The sequence below is a fragment of the Hemibagrus wyckioides genome, linkage group LG16, assembly GCF_019097595.1.
Source record: "Hemibagrus wyckioides isolate EC202008001 linkage group LG16, SWU_Hwy_1.0, whole genome shotgun sequence".
Classification (NCBI taxonomy): domain Eukaryota; kingdom Metazoa; phylum Chordata; class Actinopteri; order Siluriformes; family Bagridae; genus Hemibagrus; species Hemibagrus wyckioides.
The window spans coordinates 7,509,933-7,530,625 of NC_080725.1; the positions used below are offsets into that span (position 1 = coordinate 7,509,933).

General features: G+C 39.3%; 1 protein-coding gene across 1 annotated transcript; it reads right to left on the reverse strand.

The window, feature by feature from the left end:
* Nucleotides 1–119: 119 nt before the first annotated feature.
* pom121 (POM121 transmembrane nucleoporin) lies at nt 120–11,100 on the reverse strand. The gene is made up of 13 exons (XM_058412718.1): nt 10,523–11,100; nt 9,675–9,884; nt 9,267–9,437; nt 8,924–9,004; nt 8,394–8,568; nt 7,887–7,978; nt 7,709–7,788; nt 7,102–7,223; nt 6,884–6,983; nt 6,228–6,629; nt 3,848–5,434; nt 3,317–3,409; nt 120–1,840 (listed from the first exon to the last, which is right to left on the reverse strand). The coding sequence occupies exons 1-13, from the start codon at nt 11,065–11,067 to the stop codon at nt 1,743–1,745; spliced, it is 3,756 nt and encodes a 1,251-aa protein (XP_058268701.1). The 5' UTR covers nt 11,068–11,100; the 3' UTR covers nt 120–1,742.
* Between the last annotated feature and the right edge of the window lie 9,593 nt (nt 11,101–20,693).

The following is a 20,693-nucleotide window of genomic DNA, read 5'->3' on the forward strand; positions in this document are numbered from 1 at the left end:
TTATTTACATAGTCTAACAGAAAAAGTATTATACCAAAAATGAACATGACCATGCAAATGTGTACAGCAAAAAAAAAAAAAATTAATAAATAAATACTGTGTTTATACTAAGTCTGACCAATGAGAGTGGGAAATGTGTTTCCAAATGTGTATCCTGAAATGACTCGTGCTCAGGGCATAAACAAACAGCTGTACAACAATGTATATGTACAACAATCTAGCTAAAAGTCTGAAAATACACACCTGAGATTTAAACAGATTTATGAGATTTTAAACAAGTCTGATGGGTCAGATGATTAGCTCTTTTGTTCATAGCAACTGACATTTGTAATATAAGAAATAAAAATACTTTTAGTTGAGCTTTCTGGCTGCAGACCATCCTGTAGGAATGACGGTAGTTCTAGCTCTATCCTAAAAATTAATAAAGGTAATATTTTGAAACACATGCACAAGCTACAGTAAATTTACATAGCTAAGTCTGGAACAAGGTGCATGCATTAAAATGTACCCACACTTGTCTGAAATCAAATCTGCATTTAAAATAAATTAGGGCATTCATTTAGAATGCTTTGACATACTCATTATGTCACACTTTCCAATCACACTGAAGGACTAAGCTTTGAAGAATTGAAAACGGCCCAAAACCCTGAGCTCAATAACTAGTCGAGTATTCACAAGTCCTAAACATTACTTATTAAAGCCAATCAGTTGCTTTCTATTGCTTTCACAGCCTTCACCCAAATCTGACATCATTCACAGTACATAACCTGCAGTCAGATGCACTAAGGCACAAAGAATTGTAAAATAATTCAGAAGTGAAGAAATGTCTACTATTCAGACCTGTTAAAAAGGTCAAGACATAGATTTTCTGAACATGTAAAAAGCTCCAGAATATGAATAGCAAACTTGTATCTCAGGAAGATGATCACCTCCCCAACCCAGTGAGGCATCAGCTGTAAAAGAAATTGAGCTAATGGGTTTTTAACAAATGTGATTAATAATGCTTAATAATAAACACTAAAACTATTCAAATACTTAAGATTATGGGACATTTAAAGAGAAGACATTCATAATTAAAGGACTGGTAAGTAACATTTACTGGAGACGAGACGAGGTAGTCAAAAAGCCAATAGCACACAGATGGTTGTAAACCAAGAACAGCTTGTATGACATCTGCTTTGGTTTGAAACATTAAACTTGAATGTGACTTACTCTTAAACATAAGCCAAGGAAATATTTTAAAGGGATAAACCATAAAAGCAATAAAATAAAAGAGTAAACTTTATTTTGCTGCTAAATGTATTTGGAGGAGGGACATATTTCAATTAAAAAACATCTTCTAAAGACTGAGTTGACTCAGACAACCTCAGAATGTAATTTGAATGATCACATAAAAATAGGTCACGCAGACAACTATTTAAAAAAAAAGAAGAAAAAATTCAAACCAACACACTATCCTGAAGAGCAAAGCACAGTCCAGGTGTCATGTCCAGGGGTTTAATTGCCTAATCATATTTTTATTTTAGCAAGTAGCACTGTCTGTCCACATAACTTGCTGTCAGTCTGATTCCACACAAGATGATGTTGGTATGCCAAGATCTCCTGACCTAAAAAAATGGATGTGGTACCTAATTATACTTCAACCCTATTGGAATCCTGAAAAAGTTCTGTTAGCAGCAGCAGCAGCTATAATAGTCAGAAGTGGTGTTGCATGTGTCCAAATAATGTCCACATGGTCAGCATTACTTCTTCCTTGTATGCTGCCTGCGCGCTTGTAGTCTTTGTCGTGAACTGCTGGTTTTTGATCCAGCACCAATTGAAAAAGTGGCTGAAGGAGTGCCTGAAGGGGAAAAACCAAATACAGTTATGAACAATTTAAATTCTAGGATTTGACAGATCAAGTCATTAAAAGGAAACCCAACCATCCTCTGGTCATCATCCACATCTAGAAAAACTAGCTTAACAGCAGATTTCACCGTCTGTTTACAGTGCTATATCCAAATTTTACCAGTCTCACGCCGAGGATTACAAAATAAGATGGATTAGACTATTGATTCAGCATGGTGCTGCATTTGTCATTTAACAAAGGCAAGATTATAATAGATTAGTAGATCATGCATTTAGAAGCATCATGGTTTGGGTCTGCTTGTCCCCTTATCCTTTATCCAGTGTTGGAAGATTTCCATCTTCAGTATTATCTTCCACAACAATGACACCATCTACATGAGGAATCACTTGATGGTTTTATGAGCATGGAGATATTGTCAGTCATATATTATGGCCTTCAAACTCGACAGATCCTAAACTATAACTAAATTATAAATATATGGGACATTTTGGAACTCTCCAGAATGGATTAACAAACATAATTTAATATATATTAAACCCCTTGGTTCACATATGTGCCTGGTTGTACTGCTGGTAATCAGGGGATGCTAGCTATAAATACAGTTATACACAGATTGTGAGATTGTGATGAAAATGTGAAGGGAATTTACCATGAATCTATACATCCTGTCATTTCTAGGAGGTTTCCATATTCACCAAATTGAACCTGATTTATCTGCCTTCCCTTGCAGAACTTTACATGCTGTTGGTTCACAGACTCAACTTAAACAATAACGCTGAATATCACACTCATATGTGGGTCTTCCACTTCCAACTGTTGCCACAGAGTTTAAAGCAGACAAGTGTACAGAATATCTTTGTATGCTGTAGTTCCAGCACGACAATCCCCCATGCATAAAGTAAGGTCCATGAAGACAGTGTTGCCAAGGTTGGAAGGAAAGAATTAGAATGAACTGCACAAAGCCCAAAGCTAATATTAATAGTTAATTTGCTATAGTTAGTCACACCGTCACAGATCTGCCATTTCATCTGTCAGCTTGTGACAGCAAAAGAATTAGTGTCTATAATGACCTTAGAATCTACAATGACCTAAAAGTTCCTCATGGGTCATTGATTGCTGTTGTAGAAAGGACATTAATCAGTTACAGTCACATTATTTACTGTCCAGTGTCTTCTGAGCCTGGTTGCTCTTAAGGTTTCTTCCTCATATCATCACAGGGAGTTTTTCCTAGCAACTGTCACTACAGGCTTGCTCAGTAGGGATAAAATAAAATAGTTTAATAATTTAATTTAATAATTTATTCTTATTTCTAGTTATTTAGTTATATATTTTCCCCCTCCCCTATCTCCGTTTCTCTTCTTTTGTAAAGCTGATTTGAGACAATGTTCATGGTAAAAGCCGTGTCATTGTTGTAGCTGTACCTCAGGAACCCTTGATTAAAAAAAAAACCCAACAAATTATACTTACCAAAGGCTGAGGCACCAAATCCCCCTACAGGAGTCCCAGGGCTGCCAAATGGGATAGAGCCACTTGCAGTGCCAAATGCAGGGGTGGAGGATCCTGTACACAAACATGGTGTATTAATTCTGTACCACTAAATCCGACTGTATTTTAAGTTACAGTACAACTATTAATTTGCTATATTTAATTTGTATTTGTAAGCCACTTATAAATCACAATATTTTAATTCATAAATTACAAAAAAGTATATATAAATTCTCTTAATTCCATTACAACACATACTATTGTTTTAGTGAAAATCTTTATACATTTCTGATTATGATTAAACCCCACAAATTGCAACCCATTAAAATACCTGGAGATTTAATTTTATATTGATCTCTGTACTCTCAAAATACCATGAAGAGTAAACACAAAATGAGAAAACAGGACCTTTGGTTTGGTCATGGTTTTTAAACACAGAGGCAATTAAATTTCATCTTGCATGCAGTCATCTATTTTACAAAGAAAATTCTTTATTTAAAACAGCATGCTCACCAAAAGCAGGCTTATTGTCTGTGTTGCCTGCTCCAAACGAGAACCCCTGATTCTGCGCTGCTGGTGTAGGTGTTCCAAACTGTGCTCCAGAAAGTGCTGCTGTGAAATTGAAACCTCCAGATGTTGCAGAGTTCTGTGGTGTGGCTGGCGCTGCTCCAAATGTGAAGGTAGGAGCTGGCATAGAAGCAGCACTCACTGGCAAAGCACTTGTGTTCCCAAAAGCAAAACCAGTGGAGGCTCCACCAAATGCAGACTGTGTAGAATTTCCAAAGGTTGGTGCAGCTGTGCTAGCAGGTGTACCAAATGGGAGTGGTGTGACTGCAGCACCTCCTCCAACACTGCCACCAAACGTAAAAGGCTTAACTGGAGTAGGAGCTGGAGCTGGAGCTGGAGAGTTGGTAAAACATGTGGAGGCGCTGAATACCGAGCTACCAAATGTGGCCTGGGTTGCTGGGGTGTTTGAGGTCATGGGAGTAGTATTGTTTGCCATACCAAACCCTGTAAAGGAGGTGGTGGTGGCTGGGCTTTGGCCAAAGGTGAATGTGTTCTGAGGAGCGGCAGGAGTAGCAGCTGGTGCTGGTTTTAAAGCGCCAAACTGTAAAGTTGTATTGGTGCAGTTGGTAGTGGTGGTACTGGTGCTAATTCCAGAGGAAGTGGCTGTAGATGATGAACCTCCAAACTGAAAGTTGCTCTTTGTAGTATTCCAGCTAGCAAACAGAGATGGAGTAGAATTCTGGGTACTGGAGGAGGATGACAAGACTGAAGCAGCCATAGGTTGACTGCTGGTCGGTCCACAAAACAGAGATGAAGCAGGATTCTGGGTACTGGATGATGACAAAACTGAAGTAGCCATTGGCTGGCTGTTAGACAGTCCAGCAAACAGAGATGCAGTAGAATTCTGGGTATTTGAGTTAGATGAAACTGAAGCAGCCATTGTATGACTGTTAGTCAATCCACCAAATAGAGCTGGAGTAGGATTCTGGGTACTGGAGGTGGAGACCGAAGCAGCCACTGGCTGGCTATTAGTCTGACTGCCAAACAGAGATTGACTGGGACTCTGAGTATTTGGGACTGATGAGGGGACAGAGGAAAACACCGACTGAGTGTTAGCGCCGCCGCCAAATAGAGACGTGCTACTCTGAGCTGCTGGTACAGACGAAGCTGAAGAAGCTGTCTGATTAAATGTATTGCCAAAAATGGGCTTGAAAGTAGTTTGTGTAGGTTTGACCTCTGCAGCAGAGGCTGGTGTTGTCATGACAGGCCCAAAAATAGGCTTGAAAACTGATGGTGTTGGATTGGCAGTACTGCTAGCAGGCTGTGCAGAGGTTGTCGGAGCAGTTGGTGCAGAGGTTGTGGGTGTGGAGGTTGTGGATGCAGAAGCCCTGACACCAAAGGGACTGCCTGCTCCAAGGTTGAGTGTGGTGGATGAGAATGGTATAGGCTGAGCCAGAATTTGGGCAAAGGCAGAGGGTACTGAGGAAGGCGCCGTTGACACTGTGGGTTGTGGTGTGGCAATGGCGGGCTCAGATTTTACAGGTCCAAAGCTTAAAGCAGTGGATGAGGGAGCTTGGGCTGCCACAGATTTTGCTGGAGTTATGAATGGGATAAAAATAACGTTAGTATCACCATATAGACAATGGCCAAATATAAAATGATTTACTAACTTGTATCAAATATATGCTCACATACAGTCAAATAGGAAAATATACACTAATTGCAAACATAGTAAAGGATGAATATGCTGTAATCCAAGTCCTGTACCAACAACTAAAATTGACTTCTGACTAACCCTACTCCCTTACAGTTCCCTATTATTTAGTGTTCTCCCTTGACGCAATCTACATGCTTACTTATAAATACAACATAACAGAAATGTAATCAATTTGCAACAAATAAGATACAGATACAGCTGTGAAGACAGTGGGTCTCCCTTAAATGGACACTACTTAGACAGCTAGCTGACATTATCTAGGAATTTGAATCACAGTAATATAAGTATCTAATGTTAAATACCACCTGAAAAAAAAAAAAATTTTAATCATAAAGAAAAATATTAGGGGTAGGTTCATGGTTAGCAAACGTGTAAAATTGACAGAACACTACTTAAGTAGATTATTTGTGGACAATAATGCACAATCAAAAGGGTGGGGTTAAAAATTGGACTGCAGCCAACTACTAGGGAGCCACAAAGAAATACTGGCACCATTATAGAAGTCAGTCAGTCTTCAGTCCAGCATTGCAACCTTAAATGAAGTAGTCTTAATCTTTTCTGTCATCCACCTCCCCTTTAACCTCAAGTCCCTCAACCACCACCTATGTATTTCAGATTTTTGTAATTCAAATACTACATTAGATAGATCAGCATTTTTTAACAGCATACCTGCAGTAGTTGCAGCTGCAGAAGAGGACAAACTGATTAGAGAATTGCTCTTCATGTTCTTAAGAGACTCCAACAGAGGATTAGCCACAGGTGTAGCTACAGTGATGCTGGTGGTAGGTGCAGACGGTGCCACAGTCTGGACTGGTGCAGCACTGACTGGGCTGGATGAAATAACTGTGAGGTCAATAGTTGGTGCTGGAGCTGGGGTAGAAACTGCAGTGGAGGCAGGTGGAAGACTGGCAGGTGGAAGACCAGCAGCTGGGGTGGTCAGGGAAGCTAGTGATGTAGTACTTTCTACAGGGGCATTTGTGGCAGAGGGAAGTGAAACTACTTGGGAAAACATGCCTACAGAGGGAGCAGCAGGAGAAGATGAATAAGGGACACAGCTTGGCTTCTCTGGCTCTAGAGAAATTAGGGAAAATACACAAATTAATACAAAATTATTCAATAATATTACACTTGTTGGCAACACTGCTAATGCTATGTGTACAACACTAATGTCTTAGCTGGTAGAAACTCAGACAAGGTCTACTGTTTCCCTGCATAAATCATTTGTTAAGAGCATACAAAGTTTTAACTGTAGGTTATCACTGGACCACATTAAATTTCTTTTTGCTTATATACAATCCACATCACAAGAAAACATGAACACTCACCAGGGTCCTCAAGGACTTTCTGGATTTGGGTAAGAGTAGCTTTTTTCTCCATATCCAGGTCCTTCACAGTGACTGTGTAGCCCAGTTCAGGGGGTGGGGGCTGAAAGAAGAAAATATCCATCATAATTATAAGCCTTGTGTATTTTAAGCAACAGTCAAAGTTTTGAAGCAGAAGCTCTGCTACAAATGTTCTTCTGAAACTAATTTTTGTTACACACCAAAGATATCTGGTCGCTTCTGCACACGGACACCAGCTGAATTTTACGTTTACGTTTACCACTGCTTCCTCCAGAATCTGACCGTAATGTCACAGGGGGATCAGGCATCGGGGTGCATTTACCTGGATGACAAATGGTGGATGGATTATTTTGTTTGGCACTTCACAGAGCTTCTACTAAACACACATTTTGTGCAGACTTTCAATGCAGTTACATCATAATAGCGGATATTAAAATATTTCGATTAGTAGTATTTAGTTCTAGCTAACAATTTCAAATAGCTAAAAAAATTACATAAAACTTGTATCAACATTCTTTGTGTATGACAATATTCAGACTTTGAGAATGGTGAATGTATCCCAGTGATTATAATTAAATATAAGAAGCAAAGAAATATAAGAAGCAAAAAGACCAGTGTAGTAATCTAGCATTTAAACTTCAGTGTCAGCTTACTGTTGTGTTAACACTGTTAAGGCCTGCTATGTGTCTTTAAATAGACATAGACACAATACAATGATGATAAATACTGGGCATTTTGTTGTTTGCATAAAAAAATACTACTCATTCAATAACCAAAAGACATGGCCAGAGCCAGGGGTAGTCTTACCAGAGCCAGAGGCAGTCTCAGTGGCTGTCTTATCAGAGTTCAAAGCTGAAAGAGAATTTGGTGAAGCAGCATCTTCTTCCCTATGAAAAGACATCCAGGTTTTTCACTTGTATTACAGAAGAAGCAGCAACTAATTGATCATTTTTTGTGTAGATTGTTTGAGAGGTGCTGTCCATACCTGGGCTTTTTGGCTGCCCGCTCAGGAGTCTGAGATTGTGATATTCCAGGGCTCACAAGAGGAGATGAACTCAGATTAGATGCTAATCTCCTCTGCAGATACACAACCAAATGATTATTTGGAAGTGATAGATAAAATAGATTGACAAGATATCAAAATTCTTCAAAAACCTCATTAACAACACAATAACATTAACGCAATAACATTAATAAGAGTCAATGAATCTTACAGCTAGTCTTGAATTTCAGTTAGTAAAAGAAAAGTGGTAAACATTTATTAAAATATTTCTGATAATCATCAAAATTATGACTAATTTTAATACCAAGACATAAGGAACAAAACCCTTATTTCTATTAAACAGTAAACTGGAAAATAAAATGGATGAAACAGCAACACTTATATGACTAAGAATACTCTGGGCCAACATACCTGATAAATAAGTATTATAGCAAGTTCTTAGAAATGAAATGATCAGAGAAAGGTTGTGTACATAGTGAAGTATGTTACCTGAGGGTAGCCCCTTGAGGAACTGTATGAGCTACGAATAGGATTCCGGTCTGATCCAGGTGTGCCACAGGAAACAGGACATCCACTAACTGAGCTAATGGAAGAGGTCCGAGATCTCTTTACCATGGACTCCTCCAACACTGAGACATTCATTCCTCTTTTCAAACTTCCAGGTCTAGAGAAAAAAGAAGGCAGTTATGCTTAGAACAGTAATGTGTTATGATAATGCATTAAGGTTAAAAAGAATATTCATATTAATAAATTTCATTCTGAAGATTAAAAAAAATGCTATGGCATTCATTTCATTGGCTTTGCTGTAGCCCAGACTATAACTTTTCCATAACCCTGTGAAAAATTCGTTTACACACGTCTTTCTCAGAAATGACATCTATAAGATTATAGAAATCTAATGTGGTGATCTATGCAAAAATTCTGAACATTTTATATGTTTAAAATGGCTGCAGATTCATCACATGTGGTTTTACACTGTGTCAGATATTAGTTAAGTGATATAATGAAGCAAAACATACTTTGGTACAATCTGGGATGGCACACCATTAGCTAAAAGTGTCTCAAACACTGACTGGGAACTTCCATTGCTGTCATTTCGCCTGATAAGGAAAAGGAAGAGATCCATTCACTCCCAATGCCATTCTCATTTGTATTTACATGACACAAAGGAAAGAATGCAACAACTCAACAACATACATAAGAAAGAGAAACAAACAGACATATTCTAGTCAGAACATATGTCATTATGCATTACTGACTGGCTCAACAAAATACACTAAATACCAGTAGAGCTTCAGTCAGTGAGCTGTGTTCATTATCCCAGTGCATGCACATAAAACGTGCAAAGCTTTTAACGAATACCTCCTTTTGCTCTTTTGCCCAGCTTCATGGGCCCTCTCATCTTCATCATCATCATCTTCACGTTTACGGCTTGCTCTGAGCACGCTCATTACAGTCTCTTTAGAACAGGGGTCAGCTCGGGCTTCAAACCCAGGGGAGGTGACTGCTCCAGCAGAGTTCAGCTGATCAAAACTGTAGGCAAATAAATGACAAGGAGCTACACATATCTTTCAGTGATGTTGAAGACACCCAGATCAGTCTAATTTAAATGCATGCATTACAAAAACTAAAATTATTCCAGACTTGACTTAGGAGAAGGCCTACTTGCAGCATGGTAGGCCTTCAATCGCAGATCATGGTTACAATTAAATCATATTTAACAGTAATACTGTAAATGTAAGACTGTGATATTATGACAACATAACTCACAATGATAAGCGTATTGTGTTGTCCGGTCTTGCAATCTTCACTGTAACTGGGCTGTGCATGGGTGTATTGCGTTGTGTGAGAACGCTCTTCTTACGGAAACCGTCCCACTGAGCCGGGGGAAATACGCCCACCGGAGAGGTTCCTATCTGCTGCAGTGGGTAGTGTCTCTGAGGGGTAATGGTGAACCTCCCTGAGGCACCAACTGGATCACTGTTGCCAAATAATGATAAACAGTGGAATAAGTGTACAAAATACATCTTATAGATTTGTATAATAGAGGCTTACCCTAACCAGACATACTGAAGGTAGTTAATGTCTTGATTGATGTGGGTAAGGGAAGCTATCTGTTTGACTGAACGTGCAAAATTATAAGCTTGAGTCAGGATGTTGTACCTTGATTGTTTTTTATGTAACCCACTGATGTAGACAACATGAATAGTTTACATAAACAGTTAATATTTTGGAGCCTGAAGATATTGTGTATATAATATTTTCAGTGTTTGTGATTTAGCATTATGTAGAAATTTATGCTGAAAACATTGTTACTCAGTAATACTAGTACACGTTCTACATGCAATAAGGCCAGATCTAGCGTTAGTGTCTGCGGAGGAAGCTATGCTAATGCTGTCAGAGTGCTCCATGTGCCAGAAGGAACTCCCACATTTTCAAATCTTGGAGGGAAAATATTATGGAAGACTGTTGCATGCAGAACAATCCAGAGTGTGGACGATCTTCTGACCCTTCAGTCGGGCTGGTGGGTACATTCTCATACACTTATGAATGAAAAACAGTCACTGAACACACGTTACACCAGCAATAGGATGCTTAAGTTAGTTAGAATTCTTTACCCAAAAGACAATCTTCTGTTAGGAGTGGGGGCTCCATGATTAGGCCGGACAAGTCTCTCCCGGAGTTGTTCTCTGGGGTTGGCTCCAGAGCTTCCAGCGGGCCGCCCTGCGCCGGAGGGACTTTCTGCCTTACCGAGGTAACTCCCCATGAGGATGCTCCGAGGACTGAATACCGAGTCGCTGAACGTTGCGTCTTGTCTATAAACTGAATTGGAAAAACTCCTATCGCTGGGAGACACTAAAGAATTTCTAACATCGCTTTTGTTAGAGCGAGTCTTGTTCCGTCCAGCCGCCGGGACTCCTGTGAATGCCCTGCTCGGCAACCAGCGCCGCAACGCGGTCGGAACCGTCAGCCCTCGGCGGGGATTCAGGCCCAACCTCTCGAAAAGCTGAAACTCCTCTACTTTATAATAACAAACGGCATATGTCACGACAAAAAAGAAAAGTATGTACAGATATGTTGGTATGCAGGTCAGGACGATGAAAAACAGGACAATAGCGAGTACAGAGATACAAGCTAGCCGCCGTTTATCTGCAGGAGACATGGCGGCACCGCGCCGCCAAGAAACAATATCCCATAATTCCGTTCGTTAGCATGCACTGTAGACGGGCCGTAGTGGCTTGTGGGAGAAGTAGTTTTATGCCTATTGCAAAGTGCTGTATTTGATCAAAATAATATGCAATGCTACGAAATCTAATTTAAAACAAACATCAACCCCATTTTGCTGCTTATTTTAGCGGCAAAATGCGGTTGAGGTTTGTTTTAAAACAAACAACGTACACAGAAAACAAACTGGGTCGATTTTTATGAGCATTGAAACTACTTAGCTGCAAATCTTTTAGGCAAAATGTCTGTCTCCAACTGTTTCATTTTCCTTTTCAGTTATATTGGATTAATCTGATATAATCTGTTAATCTTTAGATAGATAGATAGATAGATAGATAGATAGATAGATAGATAGATAGATAGATAGATTAATTTAATTAACAATAAGAAAAGCATTTATGATCAAATGGTTGTTTCATTAAAACTAATTAGAGTATAGTAACAGTACAAATGAATGAACACTGTAACTGGTTAAAACTTACCTCATTAAAACATACCATTAATTGTGAGATTTTAACATGCCATTGTAGTGCAGGAATATCTGAGAACTCCCTAACCCTAATCCTAACCCTTACCTTTCTCTCATCCCATCCAGAACTGATGCCCCTGATCCTGACACTGGTCCTAGAGTATCACCTTTCCTGTAAGTTTTAATATTCCCCTGCTTCCACCACAAGAGCCCTTTCTGATTTACAGCAGAAAAAACACTAAAATGTTCAGGGCAGAATTTTAAACTGTTAAATTCTAAGTTATTTTGTAATGTTATTTTTTCCCTTTGCAATACGAATATGCCTGTAATTCAGTATGCAAAATATTGTGTAAAAATATAGACTGCTATCATTATTTTTAGACCAAAATAACAAATAACTGGAGAGAGAAAAAACAAACCAAATGCCTTTAGTAATTTTAGCAACACAGCTACAAAGGAAGAAAAATTACCTAGCCTGATGATTGTCTAATTAATAATTTTTGTGTGTCAATGTACTAATAATAAATGGCCTAACATTTTAATGATCTCTTTAACTGATTTATGTAGGTTATCATACCTTCTAACAGTACAGTATTTAAAGTTGATTTGTGATGACTTTTTGAATTAATATCAATGCCAAAGTGACAGTAAAGTACTGATGAACTCTTTTTTGAGTACATTTACATTTACATTTCTGGCATTTGGCAGACGCTCTTATCCAGAGCGACGTACAAAAGTGCTTTAAGTCTCTATCAATGAATACATTAACACTGGTTCAATAGGTTACAGACTTAGGATACCATTAGCCTAAAATTTTGTGTTTTTTTGTTAAACATGTAACAATACATAAAAACAGGAAAAAATAAGAGCTAGTTTAAATGCTTCAGGAAAAGGTAGGTCTTCAGACGTTGTTTGAAGACAGTCAGTGACTCGGCTGTACGGACATCTAGGGGAAGTTCATTCCACCACCTCGGAGCCAGAACATAGAAGAGTCTAGATGAATACCTACCTTTTACCCTGAGAAATGGTGGGACCAGTCGGGCAATGCTAGTGGATCGGAGGGAGCGAGGTGCAGTGCGAGGAGTAATAAGATCTTTGAGGTAAGACGGTGCTGGTCCATTCTTGGCTTTGTAGGCAAAGGAACGCAGCAGTGGGGTGGTGTGGGAGAACTTAGGCAGGTTGAAGACAAGCCATGCAGCTGCAGTTTGGATCATTTGCAGTGGACGAATTGCATTCAGAGGAAGACCCGCCAGTAAGGAGTTTCAGTAGTCCAGTCTTGAAATAACCAGAGACTGAACAAGCACTTGAGTAGCCTGTGTGGATAGGAATGGTCGAATCCTTCTAATGTTGTACATAAGAGACCGACATGAGCGTGTCACATTAGAAACATGGGAGGAAAAGGACAGTCCATGGTTACCGCAAGGTTGCAAGCATTGGCTGAAGGGAAGATCATCAAGTTGTTCAGAGATAATGCAAGATCCTGGGCTGGGGATGAATCACCTGGGATGACCAGCAGTTCAGTTTTGCTGGGATTAAGTTTCAGCTGATGAGCTGTCATCCAAAATGAAATGTCCGCCAGACACGCTGAGATCCGAGCAGAAGCCGTGGTATCTGAGGGAGGGAAGGAGAAGATAAGTTGGGTGTCATCAGCATAGCAGTGGTATGAAAAGCCATGTGAGGATATAACTTTACCAAGAGAGTGGCTGTAGAGGGAGAAAAGGAGAGGACCAAGTACTGAGCCTTGTGGGACACCAGTAGATAGTCTGCGTGGAGCAGATTTCAATCCCTTCCATGTTACCTGATATACGCGACCATCCAGGTAGGAAGCAAATTCCCATGCTGTTTCACAAATTCCAAGACTCCTGAGGGTGGACAAGAGAGTCTTGTGGTTAACCGTGTCAAATGCTGCAGAAAGGTCGAGGAGGATGAGGACTGATGACAGCTTGGCTGATCTAGCAGCATGTAGTTTCTCAGTGACCGCCAAAAGGGCAGTCTCTGTGGAATGTGCTGCTTTGAAGCCAGACTGGTTGGGATCGTGGAGGTTATTCTGCAAGAGATAGTCAGACAGCTGATTAAAAACAATTCGTTCGAGAATTTTAGAAAGAAAGGAGAGAAGTGATAACGGTCTGTAATTACTGATGTCAGAGGGATCCAAAGCAGGTTTCCTCAGTATAGGGATAACCCTTGCTTTCTTAAAGGCAGTTGGTACCTGACCAGATGTTATGGATCCATTGATGACTGTGGTGATGAAGGGCAGGAGGTCAGGTGAGATGGCCTGGACCATAGTGGAAGGGATTGGATCCAGTGGGCAGGTGGTAAGATTGCAGGAGTGGATGATTTGCAAAACCTCTTCTGCTGCTATGGTTGAGAGATGCTTCAGTGAAGTAGTAGCTGAGTCCTGACTGTGTAATGTAGGTGAAGTTGGGGCAGACGTGAAGGTCTGGCAGATCTTCTCAATCTTCTCTGTGTAAAAAGTGGCGAAATCTTCAGCAGTCATCTGCTATCTGGAGCAGGTGGAGTCGGAGGGTTGAGTAGTGCAGAGAAGATGTTGTGGAGCTTACAGGGATCTTGTGCAGAAGCTTCAAGCTTTTCTTTGTAGAAGGAAGTCTTGGCAGAAGTCACGTCGGAAGAGAATCTGGACAGAAGTGTACGATAAGAGGTGAGATCTGCATCCAGTCGAGATTTCTTCCACTTCCTCTCTGCTGTTCGTAGTTCTCTCCGATTGTTGGGAAGCACATCTGACAGCCAAGGAGTAGGACAAGAAGTCTTCCTGCATTTAGTGGTTGAAGGGCAGAGAAGGTCTATGGTTGATGAAAGAGAGGAGAGAAATCTGTCACATGTCAGTGTGAACCTGCTCTCATCCGTGTAGAGAACAGGGCCACAAATGGCAGACCAGCCAATTCTGGTGTTCTCTTGCAAATTCCAATCTAGCTGCATGGTGCTAGGATGTGAGCACAGGCCTCACTAGAGATATACTAAAGGACTATAGAATATGTACTGATATTGGCTAATAAACAAGGTTGCAGTATTTGCTGAACGTAATTTTATTCAACTTCTGAACCTCAATCTAATGTGACTAAGCACACTGTTTCAAAACAACAATGTCTAGGGAACTTATTTTTATATGTTTATGACAACATTAACCATTTATATGATTCATATTAATTTTTGGTTTGTTTTTTTCCAGAAACATCACAAAAGTCTGGACACCACCAGAACATGAAGCTGGGATGCAGTCAAAATTGGGTCCTTTCATGACTAGTGTACTTCCTAATGAGATCTATGTTTGTATTTGTAGAATATACTGTTCAATCTGAACAGTGAATTCATATTTGGTCACATCCACTTCTTGTGCAATCATCTCAACATCATAAGTGAATTTTCAAGCATTAGAGTGTTTTATTCATACATTGTTTATAGCACATTTAACATAAATATTATCTTAAGGATCTAGCTGTATAAAAAAAGACATGAGCAACTTAACAATGTTAAATCTCCCTTTCTTTCTCTCTGCAGTCAATTGCCCATCTTAACATGTCTGTTGTAGCAGAGATGCATCAGTTACCCCAGCCCTGACCTCCCATTCTCCATCTGGCACTGAAATGATGGTGCAAATACCTCACATTAGCCTCTTTTTCTCAACCTCCAGAACTTACTAGAATCCAAAGTGCAATAGAAAATCCCAAAAACAAAGAATATGGAAGTTATATAATGTGTAGGTCAGGAACATAGACATACACTATTGGTAACAAAGTGCATACAATACATCAAGACTTTCAAAAACCAAGCCAAGAACAGAGACCACAAGGCAACAAATAGACCAACTAAATGGGCAATGAGTGAACACTTATGAGAAGAACATGTGACCTGGCAAAAGACCAAGAAGAACAGAATATACAATGAGGACGTCTAGTATCCAACAACAAATAAAATAAGGACAAATCGAGACAAAATATGATAACTTGCCCCTATGTGTGAATGCGTGTGCCTGGTGTCCAGCAGTTGATTGGTGTCTCATGTAAAGTGTATAAAAGCTTTCCTAAGAAAGATTCACCATGAATGTGACCAGGATAAAACATGGTTATTTAAAGCAGATAATTTATATAGACATTGAATTTTCCATTTCAACATCCCACTAGTCTTTGGTAATTCATGCATTTACATTTATGGCATTTGGCAGATGCCTTTATCCAGCTTTGAAGACTGAAATCACTGAATCACAGACTGTACCAGTTCATTCTATCACCTGGGTGCCAGCCTTGATGCATGTCTTCCTTGTACCCTGAGAGATGGTGGACCATTTGAGTAAGTGCTGGAGAATAAGAAATAGCACGGTGCAGTGCAGGGTGTGATAAGTACTTTAAGGTAGGTGGGTGCTGGTCTATTCTTGGCTTTGGAGGCAAGCTTCAGTACTTCTAGTTTGATGAGGGCAGCTACAGGAAGCTAATGGAGAGAGTGTAGCAATAGTGTGGTGTTGCAGAACTTAGGAAGGTTGAAAACAAGCCACACAGCAGCATTTTGGATCAGATGCAGAGATTAAATGAATTTCAGAGGCAGACCTGCCAGGACCAAGTTGCAGTAGTCCAGTCTCAAAATGACAAGGGACTGAATCAGCAACTGAGTGGCCTGTATGGTTAGAAATGTCACACCAACCAGTTCCTGTTCTGTACACTCTTTTTTTTATTTTGAGACTCTTACAAGTTTGATCAGAATTACGGAGACTGGAGGCAGCCTTGAAACAACTCAAAATGATGCTCATTTATTTCCTTTTTTCCCTTTTCCTTCACTTTTCAGTGATTTTTTCTCACTAGGCAAAACACACACACAAGCACATCACTGCACTGCCCAGTCTCTCTCTCTCTCATGGCCCTTACCATGCCCCTGTGTCCACAACTATATTTAATGGCATTGTAGCAAGCTGGTTTGTAATTGTTAATTTGCATAAAATATTTTCACAGGTTTTGACAGTTTGATATATAGTAAGGCAGTATAAAACACACTGTAAAATTATCTTTAATGCACAGAAATGTCATGTGTTTAACAGTAGGTCAGTAAGTCTATAAAAACAAACTGTTTGCTGTTAATTTGCTAATGTAAAAAGTGTGTTGTTTTTAAGCAAAAATGGTCCTTAATTTATGGTCTCTCACCACAAAATATAGCCAGCATTCCAATAAACAGTACTTTTATACTTTTTAAAATAAAGTTCTAGCAACCACAGCTGCCAGTAAATACATGCAGCAGACTTTTTTGTTTTTTTTGCATATGCATAATCTAAAATGTTTATAAAGAAAATATCATAAGGTACAAAATGTTGTAGTTAATTAAGTACTGGAGAAAGGAAATGCAAAATGTTTATCCAGACATTCCTGTCTATCTGACTACAGCATGTTTTTACCTTTTCCTCCATATTCAGAGTTGGTACTACTTAGAAATCAGCATTGCCAACCTGCTGCAATCACTTATGAGAATTAACTTGTACACATAACAGTAAAATTGTGCATTTTGTTATCAGTTTATTTGGCATTACAAACTGCACCAGATTATTATTTATACAGATTTATGTTCAGATTGTTTGGTAAAATGTATGTGTGAGAGGAAAACAGTGTAATTACTTCTGAACACCAAGATTTCAATTGAAAGTTTATTTCTGCATTGTAATTGCATGTGAATCCAATGAGAAGTGAGTGTGAGCTCCCATGCTCAATTTTGGAGGACAGGTTTTACAGTGGAGAACTAAATTAGAGAACAATTTATACACACTTAATATTGTAAATCTTCATTAGCTGTAGGTATACCACTGTTCTACTAGCATGTTTTACAAAACAACCAAGGCATTTCAACAAAAAAAAAACTTTGTTGTGGAATACAGTGTTCAAAATTATAGAACACTAAATACTGTAGCAAAGAAGATAATGACTAAAATTACAGGGTTACAATAGTCAAAAATGAATAGGAAGTGCAAAAGCTCTATTCATTTTCCAATTAATTTTATATGTATAGCACTTTTAACAATGGACGTTGTTGATCATTCACAGAAGTATAGAAACAGAAAAAAATTATAAAGTTTAAAGTTAAGTTACTATTTATCCCTAACTTTGAATGATCTCAGCACATCTGCAGCCGCAGGCACTGCTCTGGTGCAATCTTGGTCCACTCTTCTTCCAGTCTCTCACACAGTTTGGTAACTGTAGTGGGTTTCTTAGTAATGACTTCTGACTTTGTTGACAATGATTTTCCAGAGATTTTTGGGTTTAGATCGGGATCTGGGCTGGCCATTTCATTAAAAATTTGAATATTCTTAGCTTCCAGGAACTGCTTTACACATTTTGCAGTGTGATGGGGGCATCGTCTTGCATTAAAATTGCAGACTGACTGGGAGATGCTCACAGGGATAGAGCCGCACTCTCCCGAAGGAGGTTCTGACAAAAATCTTCACTCTCTCTGCCATGTAGCTGTGCAAGAGGACCAACTCCAGCTGCAGAAAACATCCTCCAAACCATGACACTTTCAGCATGTGTGGATAGAGAACTGTTCCAAAGTTCACTTTTATTATTATTATAATTTATTTGGGTTGGATGGGAAACATCAATGTTAAACTGGAAAAAGACTGAACCCAAAGTGTGTAAAGAAGTCAGTGAAACATGAAGGGGCAAGTGTCATGGTACAGGGGTTGGGCCCTTTATATAAGCCTCATGCTCATCAACTCCATCTTGTGCAGCCTTCTGCTGACCAGACCCCAGGTCAAATGGTGTTTACTCCCTCCCTGTGTCTAAAGTTATGAACAGACACATCTCATAAAGGGAAGCAGAAACTTTACTTTAATAGCACAGCGTCTGTCTTGTATGACAGACAGACCTCACGCTACAGTCCTTTATACAATTTAAGTGCATGTATACGTGTTGGATAGGGGAGTCACGGCTTCACAGTTAGTCACATCTGACACTTTCCTCACTGATACCGAAAAAAAAATTCATAATTTGTGTCCATCTGTGCCTCTGCCAGCTATGAATAGTGCATTGCTGGCCAGAATTTAACCAAAGAATTTTATATTTTTGGCTAAGCTCCACTGTATACTGCCACACTAGCTCGATTTATTATATGCATTTATTATTTGCTCTGCTACCTTTCCTCACAGCTGCTCGCTCAGCTTTAACAACTTGACAAATATTAACACTTAAAAATCAGTTGCAGAAACATATTCGAAACATGAACAATTAGAGAATGCCATTTTCTTTTGTGAGATATCTATAAAGATGTGCATCATATCATCTTGGTGCCAGATACCACAGCACACCTTCAGGGATCTAGTGGAGTCCATTCCTCGACGGGTCAGGGCTGTTTTGGCAGCAAAAGGGGCACCAACACATTAGGCAGGTGGTCATAATGTTCTATTTAACGTTCTATAACTGTAATATATACAGTTGCAAGTAAAAGTAAGGGAACCATTTTCAGTTTTCTGGTTTTCTGCTTAAATTGGTCATGAAATTTTATTTGATTTTCACCAAAGTCAAAATAATAAACAAACACAATATCTCTAAGCTGATAAAACACAAACGCTCAGTCATTAAACATACAAATTGATGGTGGAAAAAGTAAATGAAACACTAGGCTTCTGGTGTCACTAAATGACAGTTGGGGTCAAGAGTTAGCAAACCTGGAGTCCAATCAATGAAACAAGAATAAAGTTGTGGTTTAGAGCTACACTGACTTATATAAACACCCAAACAGTGTCAGTGTGCTATTCACAAGCAGCATAAACTAATGTGAGCCATGCCTCATAAAAAAGAGGTATCAGAAGACCTATGATCAAGAGTTGTCGATATGCATGTAGCTATAAAGAGTTACAGAGTAATCTCAAAGACTTTACATATTCATTAGTTCACAGTTAGACAAATTATCTATAAGTGGAAACGATATGGTACTGTGGGTACTCTCCATAGAAGTGGACACCCAGCCAAGATCATTCCAAAGGCACAAAGCAGAATGATCACTGAGGTGAAAAAGAACCCCAGAGTAACAGCTAAAGAGTTAAAGGATTAATTGAAGCTGTCTAACATTTCCATTCATGAGTCAACCATACATAAAACATTGAACAGGAATGGTATCCATGATAGGACACCACGAAGGAAGCCACTGCTCTCCAAAAAATCATTGCAGCACACTTAAAGTTTGCAAAAGACCACCTGGACACTCCACAACACTACTGGGAAAATGTATTGTGGACAGATGAAACAAAAATAGAATTGTTTGGGAAGAACATGCAGCGCTATGTATGGCGTAAAAAGAAAACAGCGTACCAACATAAAAACATCATCCCAACAGTGAAGTAGGGTGGAGGGAGCATCATGGTTTAGGGCTGCTTTGCTGCTTCTGGGCCTGGACCGCTTGCCATTGTGGAGGGGAAAATGAATTCCCAAGTTTATCAGGATGTCCTAAAGGACAATCTCAAGGTGGCTAGCCGCAAGCTGAAGCTCAGAAGAAGCTGGGTGATGCAGCAGGATAATGACCCTAAACACAAAAGTAAATCTACTACAGAATGGCTTCAGAGACATAAGTCAGAGTGGCCCAGTCAAAGCCCAGACCTCAACCCAAATGTTGGGTTTTTAAGTACAAATTTTAAGTACAAAGTATTTGTACTTAAAATGGATAAAATTACCTACAGGTGTATCACATCAGGTGCAAATTATTAGAACATTGTTACAGAGCATTTTGAAGGAGGCTTGCCTTATTTAAACCTCAGACATTTAGCTTGGTTTGCTCTTAATTGTTGAAGTGAGAGGTATCACCCTGGTGAGATCCAAAGAACTCTCTGAGGCCTTCAGAAAGAAACGTGTTGATGCTTATGAATCTGGTAAGGGATATAAAAACATCTCAAATGAATTTGTAATGAGCCATTCCACTGTCCAGAAAATCATTTACAAGTGGAGAACATCTGCAATAACTGCTAGCATGGCCAAAGTGCAGGATGCTTAAAGACGTCTCCAAAAACCCTAAAATATCATCATGGGACCTACAGCAAGCTTTTGCTACAGTTTATGCCAAGGTTCATGAATCTACAGTCAGAAAGAGACTATACAACTTTAATTATTATAGAA

Bases quoted from the DNA above. Each gene is read 5' to 3' on its own strand.
- pom121 (XM_058412718.1), bottom strand. From the start codon at position 11,067: ATGTCTCCTGCAGATAAACGGCGGCTAGCTTGTATCTCTGTACTCGCT. The intron at 6,630-6,883 runs GTGAGTGTTCAT...TAATTTCTCTAG, and splicing joins GAAAGTCCTTGAGGACCCTG to AGCCAGAGAAGCCAAGCTGT. The intron at 3,410-3,847 runs GTGAGCATGCTG...GTTTGTGTACAG, and splicing joins AGACAATAAGCCTGCTTTTG to GATCCTCCACCCCTGCATTT.